This window comes from Diospyros lotus, chromosome 13 (assembly GCF_014633365.1).
Source record: "Diospyros lotus cultivar Yz01 chromosome 13, ASM1463336v1, whole genome shotgun sequence".
NCBI lineage: Eukaryota > Viridiplantae > Streptophyta > Magnoliopsida > Ericales > Ebenaceae > Diospyros > Diospyros lotus.
In genome coordinates this window covers 39,134,417-39,149,891 of record NC_068350.1, presented here as the reverse complement: position 1 = coordinate 39,149,891, position 15,475 = coordinate 39,134,417, and the positions used below count along the sequence as shown (strand labels likewise).

General features: G+C 34.6%; 2 protein-coding genes and 1 non-coding gene across 4 annotated transcripts; 2 read left to right on the top strand and 1 right to left on the bottom strand.

The window, feature by feature from the left end:
• The first annotated feature begins 544 nt into the window (after window positions 1–544).
• LOC127789160 (outer envelope pore protein 16-3, chloroplastic/mitochondrial) lies at window positions 545–8,423 on the top strand. 2 transcript variants are annotated; one of them, XM_052317961.1, is made up of 4 exons: window positions 600–687; window positions 770–832; window positions 1,272–1,615; window positions 7,874–8,423. In XM_052317961.1, the coding sequence occupies exons 3-4, from the start codon at window positions 1,285–1,287 to the stop codon at window positions 8,020–8,022; spliced, it is 480 nt and encodes a 159-aa protein (XP_052173921.1). In that variant the 5' UTR covers window positions 600–687; window positions 770–832; window positions 1,272–1,284; the 3' UTR covers window positions 8,023–8,423. The 2 variants fall into 2 exon arrangements, with proteins under 2 accessions (XP_052173922.1, XP_052173921.1); XM_052317962.1 differs by lacking the exon at window positions 770–832 and having other exon boundaries at window positions 545–687.
• A 1,871-nt stretch (window positions 8,424–10,294) lies between these two features.
• Window positions 10,295–13,387, top strand: LOC127787997 (rhodanese-like domain-containing protein 9, chloroplastic). The gene is made up of 6 exons (XM_052316116.1): window positions 10,295–10,462; window positions 11,214–11,464; window positions 11,577–11,727; window positions 12,631–12,716; window positions 12,950–13,054; window positions 13,146–13,387. Exons 1-6 carry the CDS (start codon window positions 10,416–10,418, stop codon window positions 13,214–13,216), a joined length of 711 nt encoding a protein of 236 aa, XP_052172076.1. The 5' UTR covers window positions 10,295–10,415; the 3' UTR covers window positions 13,217–13,387.
• A 1,189-nt stretch (window positions 13,388–14,576) lies between these two features.
• TRNAM-CAU (transfer RNA methionine (anticodon CAU)) lies at window positions 14,577–14,648 on the bottom strand. The gene has a single exon. It is a non-coding gene; the product is annotated as a tRNA-Met (tRNA).
• Window positions 14,649–15,475: the final 827 nt, after the last annotated feature.

Genomic DNA, 15,475 nt, shown 5'->3' with positions numbered 1-15,475 from the left:
TTGACAATTTTAAAATTTAAAATTAAATTTATTTTTACCAATAGTAATGTATTCGAAACTCGAAACATGATAACTTATTGTGAGACAATAATATCAGATCTACACGAGTACGTGGTGTCACGATTACATTGTATATTTTCTCCCATTTTTACACATAGGCCCTGTTTGGCTTTGAGCTTCAATTTGATCCAAATTGGGTTCATGGCAAAATGTAGTAAGGATGGTGTTTGGTAAACTTCGATTCAACTAAATTTAACTTATGTTAGGTGCATTAGACAGTTCAAACTCAATTTAAGTATTTGAGACTTTAATTTGAAATTTAACTAACTTTAAACAATTTATCAAATACTTTTATATAGTCAATTTCACCTCATTTTATCTCAACTCCCAAACAGGGCACAGCTAAATGCGAATGGGCTTACTTAGGGAAAAGAAAAATGCCAATGGGCTTTGGTGCCACTGGGCTAAAGCCCACTCTAAGGTGAAACCATGGGCTTGTTGAGGGCCCATTAGACATCAGGGAGCATACTTAACCATAGTTAAAATTTGACTAGCGTTGGGCCTCTAGGGGTTTGTCCCCCATTGAGCATCTCAGCTCGATTGCTGTTGCAAATTCTTCTCTTTCTCTGTCTCTCTCTTACGATCTCGTACCCGTTTTCACTCGCCCAATCGGCCGTTTATTCGCCGGTAAGCTAATTTTTCTCTCCAGGTCAATACGAACGGAATTATCTATGCATTTATGTGAATCGATTTGAAAATTTGGTGTTAGGGTTTCGTACTGTGGGAAGAGTCGGAAGACTGTCTAACTCATACCAGAAGAATTTCTCCATAGGTTTTGGATCTCTGTGTAGATTTGGTTTTCACGTTTAAGTGTGTTTGGAATTTTCAATGTTAATTGATTTCTTACGCTTTGCAGAGTAAGAATGTGTTCGTGTGATTACTTTCACTTGAGGACTCGCAGGATGTATATTTATGCATTTTCACTCGTTTATTTGTTTTATTGTCAGAAAACGGGTCTCAATAAATTGATTTCTCTTTTCTAATTGGGCATGAATTAGTTCTGTTTGGTTTATCACGGTTGTTTCAACTGGGATATGGTATTGCGATATTCACCAGAAAACAAGATCACATTGTTTCTTAATGTTTCCTGTGTTATGGCATGTTGTTTCTTTTGCGTTGAATGTACTATAGATAATCTGAGCAAAATCAGTTCCATTTGATACCTGCACCACTGATGCTTCAGTCTATTTGTGCGTTTTGCTATTGCCCAGACGAAGAAGAATTATGGATCCATCAGAACTTAGGTATTTGGAAGATGATGATACCCCAGTGACTAAGATAATGAAGGGTACAACCACTGGTTTAGTTGCCGGGACTATTTGGGGTACCATAGTTGCCACATGGCATGATGTGCCTCGTGTTGAGAGAAGGGTTGCACTTCCTGGGTTGATAAGGACTCTCAAGATGATGGGTAGCCATGGGATGACTTTTGCTGCTATCGGTGGTGTTTACATTGGTGTAGATCAGCTTTTACAGAACTATAGGATGAAGAGGGACTTTATCAATGGGGCAGTTGGTGGTTTTGTTGCTGGGGCTTCTATTCTTGGTTACAAAGGTGACAATTTATCTTTGTTGCACTTGAATTCTTAGTTTATTTCCTTCCTCTCAAGTCAGAATTCCTAACATGAATTTTATTTATTGCAATAACATGTGTCATGGTGTTGTTGGCTTCACTAGTTTGGTATGAAATAGGTGACTTCCAGTTTTGGCTTTTTATTTTTTATGCATCATTCATATCAAGCATATTATTGATATTCACGTGCTTTCTTGTTATATTTTACAAACTGAAAGGGGTTCATTGAGCATGACTATTATCTATTGTGTTTGATAATGTTATCATCCGTGGAGTGAAGGTTTTTCAGGCCCATTGTAGCCCATTTGCACTTCCAATGGTTTCAAGGTTAAGGTTTTTTTATTCTATGAAACACGGTGAACTAAATCTAGAAGAAACAAATATAATGTTGGGGCATCTTGATAATTTTGAAAGAGATGGGAAACAAATGTTCTATGGATGTATTTGCCTGAAAGAAATGGAAGTCATGGAAAGATGAAGTATGTCAAATGGTTGGATTGAGCAGTATTTTGACAGAAACTGGGAAATACGCGGTAAGAATGCATTTTATGGTTAATGAAACTATTTTATGATCCTTAAATTGAAGAGGATCTTGACAAGTGAAGAAAAACACTCTAAAATGCCTATTTACAAGAATAAAGAAATTATTCAAGGTTGTGAAAATTATAGAGGAATTAAGATAATAAGCCATACTATATTCATGAGAGAGGGAGATCAAACAAAGGTTAAAAAAAGAAATTAAGGTTTTTTAAAAAAATAATTTGAGTTTTATGCCTAATATGCTAACAAAAAAAACTGTCTACTTGTTGAGGCATTCGAGGATAAGGGTTATGGATAGACAAATGATTTATGTATGGTGTTTATAAACTTAGAAAAAGCTTGTAATCAGGTCTCTAGAGAAATCTTGTTGAGAGTTTTGGATAAAAGATGGGTTCAATCTGTTTATATTCAATTTATCAAAATCATGTGTCACAGTGAAGACACAAAAGTTAGGACTCATGGAGAAGATGTATGTATGGTGTTTATAAACTTAGAAAAAAGCTTGTAATCAGGTCTCTAGAGAAATCTTGTTGAGAGTTTTGGAGAAAAGATGGGTTCAATCTGTTTATATTCAATTTATCAAAAGCATGTGTCACAGTGAAGACACAAATGTTAGGACTCATGGAGAAGATAGTAAATTTTTATAGTTATAATCAAAGTATATCAAGAATTTGTACAAAATTTTCATCTAGTAATGGATAAAGTTATTAAGCACATCTTTGATGTATATTGTCTTGCTGGATGAAATAAAAGAAGCTGTGAATAGAAAGATTGAGTTATGAAGAGACACCTTAAATTCAAAGACTTCAATTAAGCAGGTTGAAAATTGAACGTATGGGATGTAATTTTGGTAAAACTATAAGTGTAAATGGTGTTATTATGAGATTTGACAAAAAATTCGATTTAAGAAAAGATTATTCTAAATATCTTGAATCAATTGTCTTAAAAAGATGATGAATTTTTAAGAATGTTAGTCACAAAATTAAGGCAAGCTAATTAAATTAGAGAAGTATTTCAAATATTTTATGCAGTTATAAAATTTCTTTAAAGCTAAAAAGGATTTTATTGGATGCTTTTGAAATCTAGTCTTTGTAGTAAATAGAATGTTTAGCAGCTAGGCGCTAACATCTAAAATATATGAGTGTAGATGAGAACTGATGCTGCGAAAATTGACATAGTGCTCATTTCATTCTACTAGTTGAAATTTCAACACCTAGAATTGTGTGATGATGGTTAGGATATCTGCAATGCTTAAGTCAGATACATACGGGCTTAGGAAGTGGCAAAAATTATTGGAGAGTGCATGATATGTAGAAGAGAATGTAAAGGATTATTGGAGAGTGCATGAGGTGTACTTGGGAAGTTGGGAAGACTCTTCAGTGTTTAAGTGAAATATTATATGGGCTTAGGAAGTGGCAAAAATTATCAGAGAGTACATGCAGGATATGTAGAAGAGAATGTAAAGGATTATTGGAGAGTGCATGAGGTGTACTTGGGAAGTTGGGAAGACTCTTCAGTGTTTAAGTCAAATATTATATGGGCTTAGGAAGTGGCAAAAATTATTGAAGAGTGCATGATATGTAGAGGAGAATGTAAAAGATTATGTATCTCGCGGTCTTCATACCTTTGTTCTTATAGGGGAGAATGGATAAGTGGTGAGGTTGATTTTATGTCTATCTTGATGGGAGGTCAACCACTTCATGGTAGAGCCAAACTCTTTGTGATAGGTTGTGGTGGGTTCTACTTATCATTATTGTTCTGAACATATCTATACTTGTAAGGGTTTATCAGTAACAAAATTTATCTCCTATAGCGAGAAAATGGCTAATGGCTATCACCAATAGTGTGAATGCAATTGGGTGTTATATCCACCTGAGATAAATAAGACTTATCTAATGTGTTCTTCTTGTTCATGTTGCAGGACATCATTGGTTATCGATTTTTGACCATTTCATGATAGGTTATTGTCTGTAACTTGACACCAATGGGATAGTCTTTCAGTTGTATAGCTATTGAGCTCTTGGCTTCTACCCTTCCTAGTAATATAATGAACCCTAGAATTTTGCATTGGTTTTGTTGGCAGTATGAATCAGACTTTTTATTATTAGACATGTAACAGACATGCATTAGACTTGATTGTGGAAATAAGTACTCATGAAAATTCCAGAGCCAGCACCTTGGTGTCACGACCCTAGGGGCAAATCCGTAAAGGGCTGATAGTAGCTGTTAGTTGGTTAGCTGGGGTTAAGAGGTTAGTTAGTTAGGATGTTAGTTAGGTTGTTGTTATATTGATATAGGCTCTATATAAAGAGACCTGCTACTGTGAGAATGTATCATGGAAGAATAATAAGCTCTTACCTTTCTCTCATTGCTGTCTCTCTCTCCCTCTCATTCTCTGTTTCTCCCTCTTTTTCATTTTATTTGTTCTTTCTCCCTTCCTCATTCTATCTGTTCTCCCTACATTCATTTCTTCTTCTCGGAATTCTGCTTGAATTCCTTCAATTGTCCAGCCCACAACTTGAGGGCTTGACACTTGGAAAGGAATGGCTCTTAGGAGCACAATCATGATTTTATTGGCATCTCAAGAAAGTTTGTGGTGAATCTTAGTCACTCCAATACATTACAATAAACCTATAGATAGTGTCAAAAGTTTGGTGAATCTTGGTCACAATGGGGAAACACCATGTGGTCACTCCTAAATCTGGTACTTGGTAACGAGAAGTAGAGGACATGTGATGTAGCAAAAAGCTAAACCAGCCATAAGGTGTGATTTGGATAAAAGGGACATGTTAGATAGGTTTTATTCCAAGCCTCGAATGTGTGTCTCACTCAATTGTGCTGCTAAATAAGCCCTTACAAGTACCATTATGTTCATAATAATGATAAGCAGAATCCATAGCAAGATATCACAAAAAGGTAGCCTCTATAATGAAGAGGTTGACTCTGGCATAAAGAGGCCAACCTCTCATCAAGATAGCCACTAAGGCTCCATTTAGTATTGCTGTGAAATTTCTGCAATCATGAGAATCACTTTTTCAGTAAGCACTTTTATAATAATCATTATATTAAATATATACATATAAAAAATATTTTTGAGTACATATTTTAAACATATATAGGAATAAATATTTAAGAAGTACAATAATTGTAAATTTGAACAATCATTAAGGTTAATTTTGTCCGTTACTAATTTAATTTTCTATTTCTGTTTTTGCTGTCAATTAAAAGTACTTTCAAGTTTTGGCCAAACAGTACAAAAAATAATAAAGCGCTTTTGCCATAAAAGAAAACCAATTTTTCCTTTCACCACAACATGACCAAAGAGGCTCTAAGTCAACATAATCATTTATCCACCCTACCATATAAGAGCAAAGGTATGACAACCTCAAGAAGTACACTTCGTCACAATTCCTTCTATGCATCCTATGCTTCATATTTTTCTCTTTCTAGACTCATGCAAGCTCTGCCTTAAGCATCGAAGAGCCTTCTTGGACACCCCCTCTGGCAATTGTTTATTGTGGTTGCAGCCATATCAACCATTTTCATGTGAAATGTGGAGTTGAAGGTTCATCTAATTGAGTCTAGTCAGCATGCAGCCAATTTTGATAGCATGAAGAATATTATGTTAGATGTGCAACAATATAGAAAAGATGGAGTTAAAAGTGAGATTATTCTTAATTTGCTAAAAGTGATGTCTATTTAAGATCAAATATGCAAAAAAAAAAAAACATTTTAAACGTTTGAGCATGTGAAAAGAGGATTAGCAAATGTATCTGTGAGGGGAGTGGATAAAATGGAAGAAAAGAAGTTCATAACAAAAGAGATAGAAGAATATTGGAAAAATTGGTGAAAACTCTTGCACATGACATTAAATGTAATGATATTATGAAAGATATGGTTATGAATAGAGATGATTGGTAAGACATTAGAAAATCCTGAGCAAGCTTCTGATTAGGCAAACTTCTTGGCTTTATAAATCATAACTAACAAGCTTTGAAGTTTAAGTTGTGTTTTCTTTTTTTTTTTTTTTGAGAAAAGTACTGAGCAAGCTTTCATGAAGATGATCAGGTGGTGAGTCGGTTCTTACAAGGTTAAGCCAAGACATTAGAAAATGTTTCAAAAAGGTCTTTCAGCTTGGGTTGTTTGTGTAACAAGCCACGCTTGAATAATCTCTTAACAACCTGGAACGAGAATTGAGTTATAGTTCTGTTTTGTTTGATTGCCATACTGGTGGCATTCCCTTGATGCTTTTATGCAGGTACTTAATGATAAAGGGAAAAGAGGGTCTTCAATGTAAAGTGACCTTTCAGAAAAATGTCAAGAAAACACCTTGATACACGGTCATCTTCTACTTGAAGTGTTGTGACACACATGTAAAGTCTCCAAGTCACCACGGTCCAGGGTGAAGACTGTGTTTTATTGTTTAGAAATATGTGCACAGTTACAATTATCCCGGACTGTGTTCCAGAACAAGTAGTGTTCTAAAAATCGGCATAGGCGGCCGCCATGAATATGGCCTAGTCGGCCCCTCTAAGCGCCGGCCTGATTAATCGGGCGGTGGCGGTGCCCAGGCGGGTAGGCGCCTAGGATACCTAATTTTTGGATTTAAATCTTACCCTGCCGCCTAGGATACCTAATTTTTGGGTTTAAATCTTACCCTTTGTCAATTTCGAAGCCTCTCTTACTCATCTCAGCCCAAGGCCGCCGCTGCCACAACGCCGCCGGTACCTCCTCACTACGTCTAGCTCCATCACAACCTCCTCACTGCCTCTACGCCGTCAAGCTGCCGCATCCTCGCTGTTGCGTCCTCGCTGCGTCAACGCCGCCACCGCTGTCAAGCTCCATCTTTGCTTCCGACCCCTCTCTCTCTCTCGTTGTTGGGTGCTGTTAGGGTTTATTTAATAACTTTATACATATATATATGTATTTAACAATCAACTAGCAATGCTTTAAGTTTAAGCTAGTGAACTGATTCTGTTCGGGTTTATTTATCATATAAACTTTATTATGTTATTTAATTTTTTTATTTATATGTTAGATATATATATATATATATTTTCTTTTCTATTTATATGTTAAATATATTAGATATATATATTTTTCTATTTATATTTATATGTTAGATATATATATTTTTTCTTTTCTATTTGTATGTTAGATATATATCTAATATATATATATGTAACATATATATATATTTTCATGCCACTTTCAATTTTGATTTAATTGAAAATAACATCAAGTTACATCACAAAGTTAAAAAAAAATAAAAAAAACCAATAGTTTTCCTTAGTCCGCCTAGGTGCTGGGCCCAGCTTGGCGCCTAGCACGCTTTAGAACACTGAGAACAAGTGACCTACTTGATGATATTATTCCATATTTCTTTGTTGTGGGATGACAAACAGGGCAACAATTTTCAGATAGGATGGTTGGGATTTAGATGTTAGAGGATTTATGTAGCAGTGTTCAAGGATTGCTTTTACCTGTTATGCATTATTTGAGCTACTGGAGCTGAGTAGTGATTTTTAAATTTCCCTTTTCTGAACTTTATAGTTTTTGAAAGGGAAAAAGACCCCGCCGAAGCATCAGACTTTACATGGGTCTGTGTGGCAGCTGCAGTCAGATATATATATAATCTCCCTAAATTTCAAGCACACTTAGTCAATTAATTTGGCTTATACTTGTGGGATATCTCTGCAGGTAGAAGCATTCCGACAGCAATTTCTGCAGGAGCAGCGCTGGCAGTTACATCTGCTTTGATTGATGCCGGGGGTCAGACCACAAGAATCGACAACGGAAAGGAGTACTACCCTTACACCACAAAGAAGAGGACAAATGACAACAATTAAGCTCTCATTGCTGCTCCCACCGATAGATGAAACTTTGGCTTCTGTATGCAACAGATTCTATCGCAGTTTGCCAAACTGGCTGTGTGTTTTTGGAGATATAACCATACTCTTCTTGTGTTATCCCTTCTTAGCATCTACTTCTTTCGGTACTCTGAGAGGAGATTTCAACAATAAAATGTTTTTGGGTATGAGTTGTGGCCTCCTCGCAGCTTTAGCATTGTCAAATAATGGAATTTCTGACTATTATTGGACACGAGGTATCGCTGTCTTCTTGTTTTTTTGGATGTTTATGTACGCTCCTAAGATATGGATCATTTCAGTACATGTCACAGCAGACGCTACCAATGTGGTGCTTGGATTGATGCCAGGCTTTTGGCCAAATGCATATTTTAGTTGTTATATCTATACGTTTTTTTCATTTAAATACTTGATTTTTTTATTATTTTAATTATATTCTTAGACTATATAATTTTGAGTTGGACAAATTGATTGAGGATAATGAATTAAACGTAGTTTGTGTGTAATTAAAATAATAAAAAGTTCAGGTACAAATTATATAATTAAGGAGTATAATTAAATAATAAAAAGCTTCAGTATTTAAAGAAAAAAACATATAAGTAGGGGGTTTAGGTATTTATTTTGCCTCTGCTTTTCTGTTGAGGGGGGGAGGTTCTTCTCGTGATGGTTTGAAGTATTAAATAATTGTATTAACGAGCAGATCAAGTGATTAGATTATGATAAGTTCAGGTTTATAATAGTAGGTCGTGAGTTTGATTCCTTATCTTGTGCAATAAGATAAAAATGTCATTTGTAATTTATTTTTTCTATCAAAATTGAGGACGCTAGAAAAATTGAGGACACGAGCGGTTAATTGCGCAAGGACGATAAATTCAAAAATAATTGTGAAAAAGTAGAGAAATTGAGGACAGGAGCGATTAATCACGCAAAGACGATAAATTCAAAAATAATTGTGAAAAAGAGTTAAAAAGGTAGGAATGGCAATGGGCTTGGTGCCCTATCCTGTAGACATCAGCCCTTGCTGTGATTTTGTCCCTTAGCATGTCTCTAGGAAGGGTCGGGTTGGTATTTTATATGAATTGGGATTTAATCATAATTGGGTTTATAACTTTAGATCTTGAATTGTGCTAAAATTTGTGTATGATCCAATTACAAGATAGAATCAAATTAACTCTAACCCATTAGAAATCAAAGTATGATTGGACTAAGTTTGGATTTTAGGTCTTTTATGGTCGCATAAAAGTTCAATAATTTTATGCATCAACAAACAATAAAATTACTTGACTCAATGGGGAGCTTAGTAGTTTGTAGCAAATTTATATTGGATAACTTAGTTTTTTGGCATGATACATATAGTGTTTTCTTAATAATTAAAAAAATATGATATTTAATTTTTGATGTGTAAAATGTTAATATTTAATATCTTAATTATTAAAAATTATTATTTTAAGATTTTACAATGACGAAGCATTAAAAAAAGTCCCTAAATCTCTAACATTTAAATCTTTGAATCGCTTACTCAAAAAATGTCACTTTTTTCTATTCTCAATTACAAAATATAATAGAACTAATCTACATTATTTCTTTTTGTTGAATTCGATTTCATTGCTCTCTTATTTATATTTTCTTTTAAGTCTCGTGGTAAGTACTTAAAGTAACAATTTTTAGGAGTTGAGATATAAAATCTTGACATGTGTACATTAGGAATTAAGCATCATATTTTTTTAATCGTTGAATGAGCACAACAAAACAGTTAGTTTATTCAAATACTGTCAACTAGTCATCCACGTCGTAAGTCACTTACAGAAATTAGTGCGTTTATACAATTAAGATAAACGCGCTAATATTCTGTCACGATAAATATTTAAAATAATAATTTTTAACAATTAAGATACTGAATCTTAATATTTTACATATTAATGATTAAATATCATATTTTTTAGTTATTAAAGAAGCGCTATATCTATTAAGTCTAATTTTTTCAAATCTCAAAGCTTGGTTAAAAAACTAATTTTTTTTATTTGAGATTGAGATAAATTATAAAAAGAACCCTTTGTTATTACATGTTATTCTGCACCAAAAAAAAATTGATATATAGTACTTGAGATCTTCATGAAAAACAAAATAATAATATTTAATTTATTTTTGGAATTAAATCAACATGTGTAAATCCTTAAAGAAATATATGTAATCTTCTGCACAGCGTTAGCCATCCAATACGTTCAGTTGCCACATGGCAGCAACCCATTATCTGCCTTGAATTTCCTGGGCCATTGAAGGCTCCAACTGGCCATGAATGATGAATCAATCGCCCTCCGCGAGAGGGAGAGTGAGAGAGACGAAGCAAACAAATCATCAAATCTCTCTGCTTCAGAATGGCAGGAATTAACTGCTGCTTCTCTTCAACGCTCTCTTCCCGGAGGTAAGCTTCTTCTGAACTGAAGCAGTTTGGTTGCTGAGATACTTAAGCGCATCATCAATCCTTCACTTCCACGCTTTTATTTCAAGAAATTTGGGTCAGTTCAAGTTTCTATCCATTTCTTGCAAATCCAAGAGCGTATAAACCACCAATTATAGTTTTAAATCTTCTCTTCTGTTTGTCGTCTTCTCTCTGAGCAGAACAGTTGCCAGATTAGAGAAATCTAGAATGCATGTATGGAGTGGTTGTATGCTGCTGTTCTAGACTAGTTATAAGCTTCAAGTATCGATTTCAAATTGACCCAAATGATTCTGTTGTTCCCCAATTTCTGAGCAAACAGTCTCAAGATTAGAGAAGTCTAGAATAATATGGAGGGCTATTGTCCTTGTCATTCCTAGTGAACCCTTATAATTTTCAATGCAATTCAATTATGAGTTTTGTCTCTGTGTTTGTGTGTACTTGTAGTTCTGTCTTGGGTATATGATATGAGTTATGAGGATATTACAAAAGATTGGGTCATCATTTAAGAAAGATTAGCGATCTAAAATTCATGTAGCCGAGGCTTGATAATGGGATTAAGGCTTAATTTCTCATCGTGCATGCATTTGTAGTTTTACTAAGTTCCGCTATACTGGCTGAAGAATTATGGTTTTCAACAATAGGCTGCTTGTTATGTGATTGTGTTGACACAAGTAGAGATGAAATGAGGGATTCATATGATGTGGGAATAAGAGATTTGGGGTTGTGTTTTCAGCAATTTGGGGGCTTCTTGGTTGGTACTTGAAAGCCATCGAGGACAGGCCACAGCAGGGAAGCAACCTTGCCGGAGAATTTTGAAAATCAAAGCAGAAGTGGATTATGTAAGCGCCGAGGAAGCTAAGAACCTTATAGCAGCCGAGGGATATGCAATTCTTGATGTGAGAGACAAAAAACAATATGATCGGGCACATATAAAATCATGCTACCATGTTCCCCTATTTATAGAGAACCAGGACAATGACTTTGGTAAAGCCTCCTCTCCTTATCTTCCTCAGCATTAGTAATCATCAAACGTGCATCTCATCAAAGGGATATTGCTCAGATTTAATGGGTTTTTTCTGCTCATTGTTTTGTGCAGGCACAGTGATAAAGAGGACAGTACACAATAATTTTGCGGGCTTGTTCTTTGGCTTGCCGTTCACTAAACTCAACCCTGATTTTGTGCAATCCGTGAAGAGCCAGTTTCCACCAGAAACTAAAGTCTTGCTCGTCTGTCAGGAAGGACTGAGGTCAGTTTGAAATCTATTGCCAACACTTCTGATAGCAATAGCTTGTGGTTGCCAGAAAATTACTCTTTGAAACTTCTAGGCTGTCTGAAGAATTAGGGATTTCATACAGGATATATGCATTTGTTTCTGCTGGGGTGGGGAAAAGTTAATATTTGAATCTGTTACTTGTTTGTTTGGGGAAGTAACAAGCTTTAGCAGCATATTTATCTTAGCAAGTACTAGAAATTCCAAGAACTCGATCCATGTGAACCCTATTGTTGAGTGGATACTGTATCTTGATGTCTTCATTCTGAATGAAACTTGTAAATGTATGTGTATATATACTGATATGGATTGCCACAATATGAGCTTGATTTCCTGGGAGGGAATGCTTCTTCCTTCAATTGGAATACATCAGTTCTTGCAAAAAGACTATGGAAAATCAAACTGAAAATAAGAAAACCAGGACTCGTGTTTGGTGATAAAATGAATAGAAGTTACTGGACATCTGTAGGATCTCCAAGGCACGGTAATGTTCAACCTTGGTGAAAGCATAAAACATAAATCAAGGTGGAAACAGGATAGAAATGTTCAAATATTATTTCATCTAAGGTTGTTCTTAGTTTTTTTCTGGACTTCTAGGGGAAAGCCTTGGTAGTAGTAGGGAGGTTACTCTTTTTGTGACTAAAAGAAGGTTGCGGGTTCAAAATGTGGAAATAACCTCTTTGCAAACAAGAGTAAGGTCACGTACAAAAAATGACCATCTCCCAACTCTTGCAAAGTGAGGAGCCTCATGCACTGCAATGCCCTCTTTAGAATTTTCTCTCATGTTTTCTGTTCTATTTTTAGATGCCATTGTGAGTTTCTTTCACTTGATCCCTCCTAGATTCACAGTAAGTCACTTTTGATTTTTGATATTTTTAGGTCAACAGCTGCTGCTAGAAAGCTAGAGGAAGCTGGTTTCCAGAACATAGCATGCGTAACATCAGGGCTTCAGTCAGTAAAACCAGGTTAGATCTGATTCAGCACTCTCTCCTAGCTATAAATAACACATATTTCTCATAGAAATAACAGAATAGTTATCATCGAATTGAGACTACAATTCAATTGAATTTGCAACCTCTTCCCTGCATTGAACATGATTAACAACCAGTTGATTTTGAAACCACTGATTAATATGAATCAAAACCATTCACCGGCATTCTCAATGGAAAAAAATAACAAGCAGCTGCTTCATTTGCAGGCCTATTTGACTCTGTTGGTTCCACAGAGTTGCAAGATGCAGGCAAGGCTGGCTTGGTCACAATTCAAGGCAAGATCTCAGCTGTACTTGGGACTGCACTTATCTGTAAGTTGCCAACACCTGAAACCAGAACAACTCTGAATATGAGATCAATATTTTCTTCTTTATTTTGAGTCTCTGTTCATCGAATTCTCAGGTGCATATCTTTTCATAACCTTCTTCCCTGAGCAAGCAGAGAAGCTGCTCCAGATGGCCCCTGCAAGCTAAGCCCTTAATTAGGTGATGAATCCCCAAATTTTGCAGTGTTTCTGTTTGTTTTTATCATCTGATCTGATTTGAGGAATTGAAAGTTGAGGGCATTTACAGAAAAGATTTGTGTTCTCAAGGGAAGAAAAGCACTCATGGCATTAAGTCAATCTATTAGTTCATTTCTCTTCAGTTGTGGAATGTCTTTGTGATATCTCAGTCATTGAGAGAATGTGAGGGAGTTGTCAATTTCAGTTTTTGTTTTTAGTTTTTTATGCTTAATTTCTATTTTTTATTAAAAAAATACAAACTGATGTAAGGACCCTAGTCCTAACATCAGATTTCTTTGAAGATAGAATGGAAATAAAAAGAAATGAGGGAAAATCAGACAGAAATGGGGAAGAAACTGAGAGAAAGTATGGAGAAACTAGAATTCTGATATTCCTTCAACTCTGATGTCTTGGTACTGTAGGTTGAAGCTTTATATATAAAGATATTCAACTGTTATTTATAACGGTTATACCAGTTACTACTTTTACTTGCAGTACTCCATTATACCTAAGTATTTCTAATTCTTAACTCTGTAAATATCAATTGAAATAAAAATATAAAAACTAAATAAAAATAACTTTCTAATTTATCTAGGTCGTGACAACTGAGCATATACTTTGATAACACTCATCAACAGTTGTTTTCAAGTTCATGGGTTGCTAGATTAGTTCGATTAACATCTGGAGGAGTAAATTAGTGGTAGTTGATAAACAACAATGTGAATAACGAATGAAATTGAAAATTGAAAATGAAAGGGAAAATAAATTGTGTTCAAAATTTTGAAAATCTTTTGAACCAAAAATAGGTAACTAAACAAAATGTTCTGTTTCTGTTTAGAAAATTCTAAAACTGGAAGCAAAAAATTTAAAACAAAAGTGCAATCAAAAGGATCTTCGAGCGTATTGAGATTTCTGTTTTATTATTTATAAGCCTTGAACCTTAAATGCCGTACACTGATTTTGTAAAATAATTCAAATTTAATGAAGTAATTTTTATTATTATTACTATAGCTCGTCTCCTTATATAAACTTTCAGGCGAGGCTTTTGAACCAGATTGTGTAGCTAAAAATAAAAATAACAAGCCAATTAATTGTAGAGATTTTTTATTTTAGTCCTCCATTACAGTTAAAAGGGCACAATAAGGTAAAAATTAACATAAGAATTTTATTGTGAGGGGTATGTCCTATAAGTTATTTCATTTATAACTTTTGAAATTTAATTAATAATTTGTGGAAAAGTATTATTAATTTTTTAAAAAATATTTATAATTCTATGAGTTTTTGTAAAAGTTTCAACAAAAATGTTAAAGGAAAAATATAAACCAACACCATATCAGAGCCAGGTTTCGATCCTGGGACCTGTGGGTTATGGGCCCACCACGCTTCCGCTGCGCCACTCTGATTTGTTGCTTGCTGTTTTCCGATTTAGTATTCATATAATGAAATTATATTCTATTATTAAAAATATATATAACGTAAATAAAATTTTATTTAATTTGACCTACAATAACTATTAAACTTTTAACCCCTAATACCTATATATCTTAATCATTAGTCAAGTATAAGATTGCAATCAAATGGAGTTGAGTCGACTTTCGCTAAGCTCAAGTTTGATTTAGTGAGCCAATTTTTAGACTCAAGCTTGAGCACCAAATGGCGAGTGGTAAAAGTGCAATGGCAAGCAAAAATAAGGGGCATGTGGTTGCAAACAGTGACAATGTTGAGAGCGAGTAATGGTCAATAGAGGCATGTACAATGGTAGCAGGCGAAGACAACACACAATAGGCTTACAAATTAGCAAAAGTTGTCATGCGATGGTGTATCATGGCAATATCTAATAGTGGTTCAGGCTCAAATAAAGGCTTGCAATGGCGTCTGGGAAGGAAAGTCAGTTGGTTGGAGAAAAAGGAAAAGACTGACATACTAGAAGAGTAAAGGGCAAGCTGACGAATGACAGTTATTGACTGGATAAGAAGAGGAGATGAAGTTCCAAACAAAAGAGAGAGAGTAACAGGCAAAGGCAGCAAGAGAGAAAGAGGAACAATTATTATTATTATATATTTAATTATTATAATAACTTAAAATTTGATAACTTTATGTTAAATAATATATTTTTAAGATTATAAATAATTGTATTAATTTATTTGTAAACGAGTTTGTTCCTAAACTGTTTACGAATTTTTAATCAAACATGTTTATGAGTATCTAATTGAGTTTATTAGTATTCACA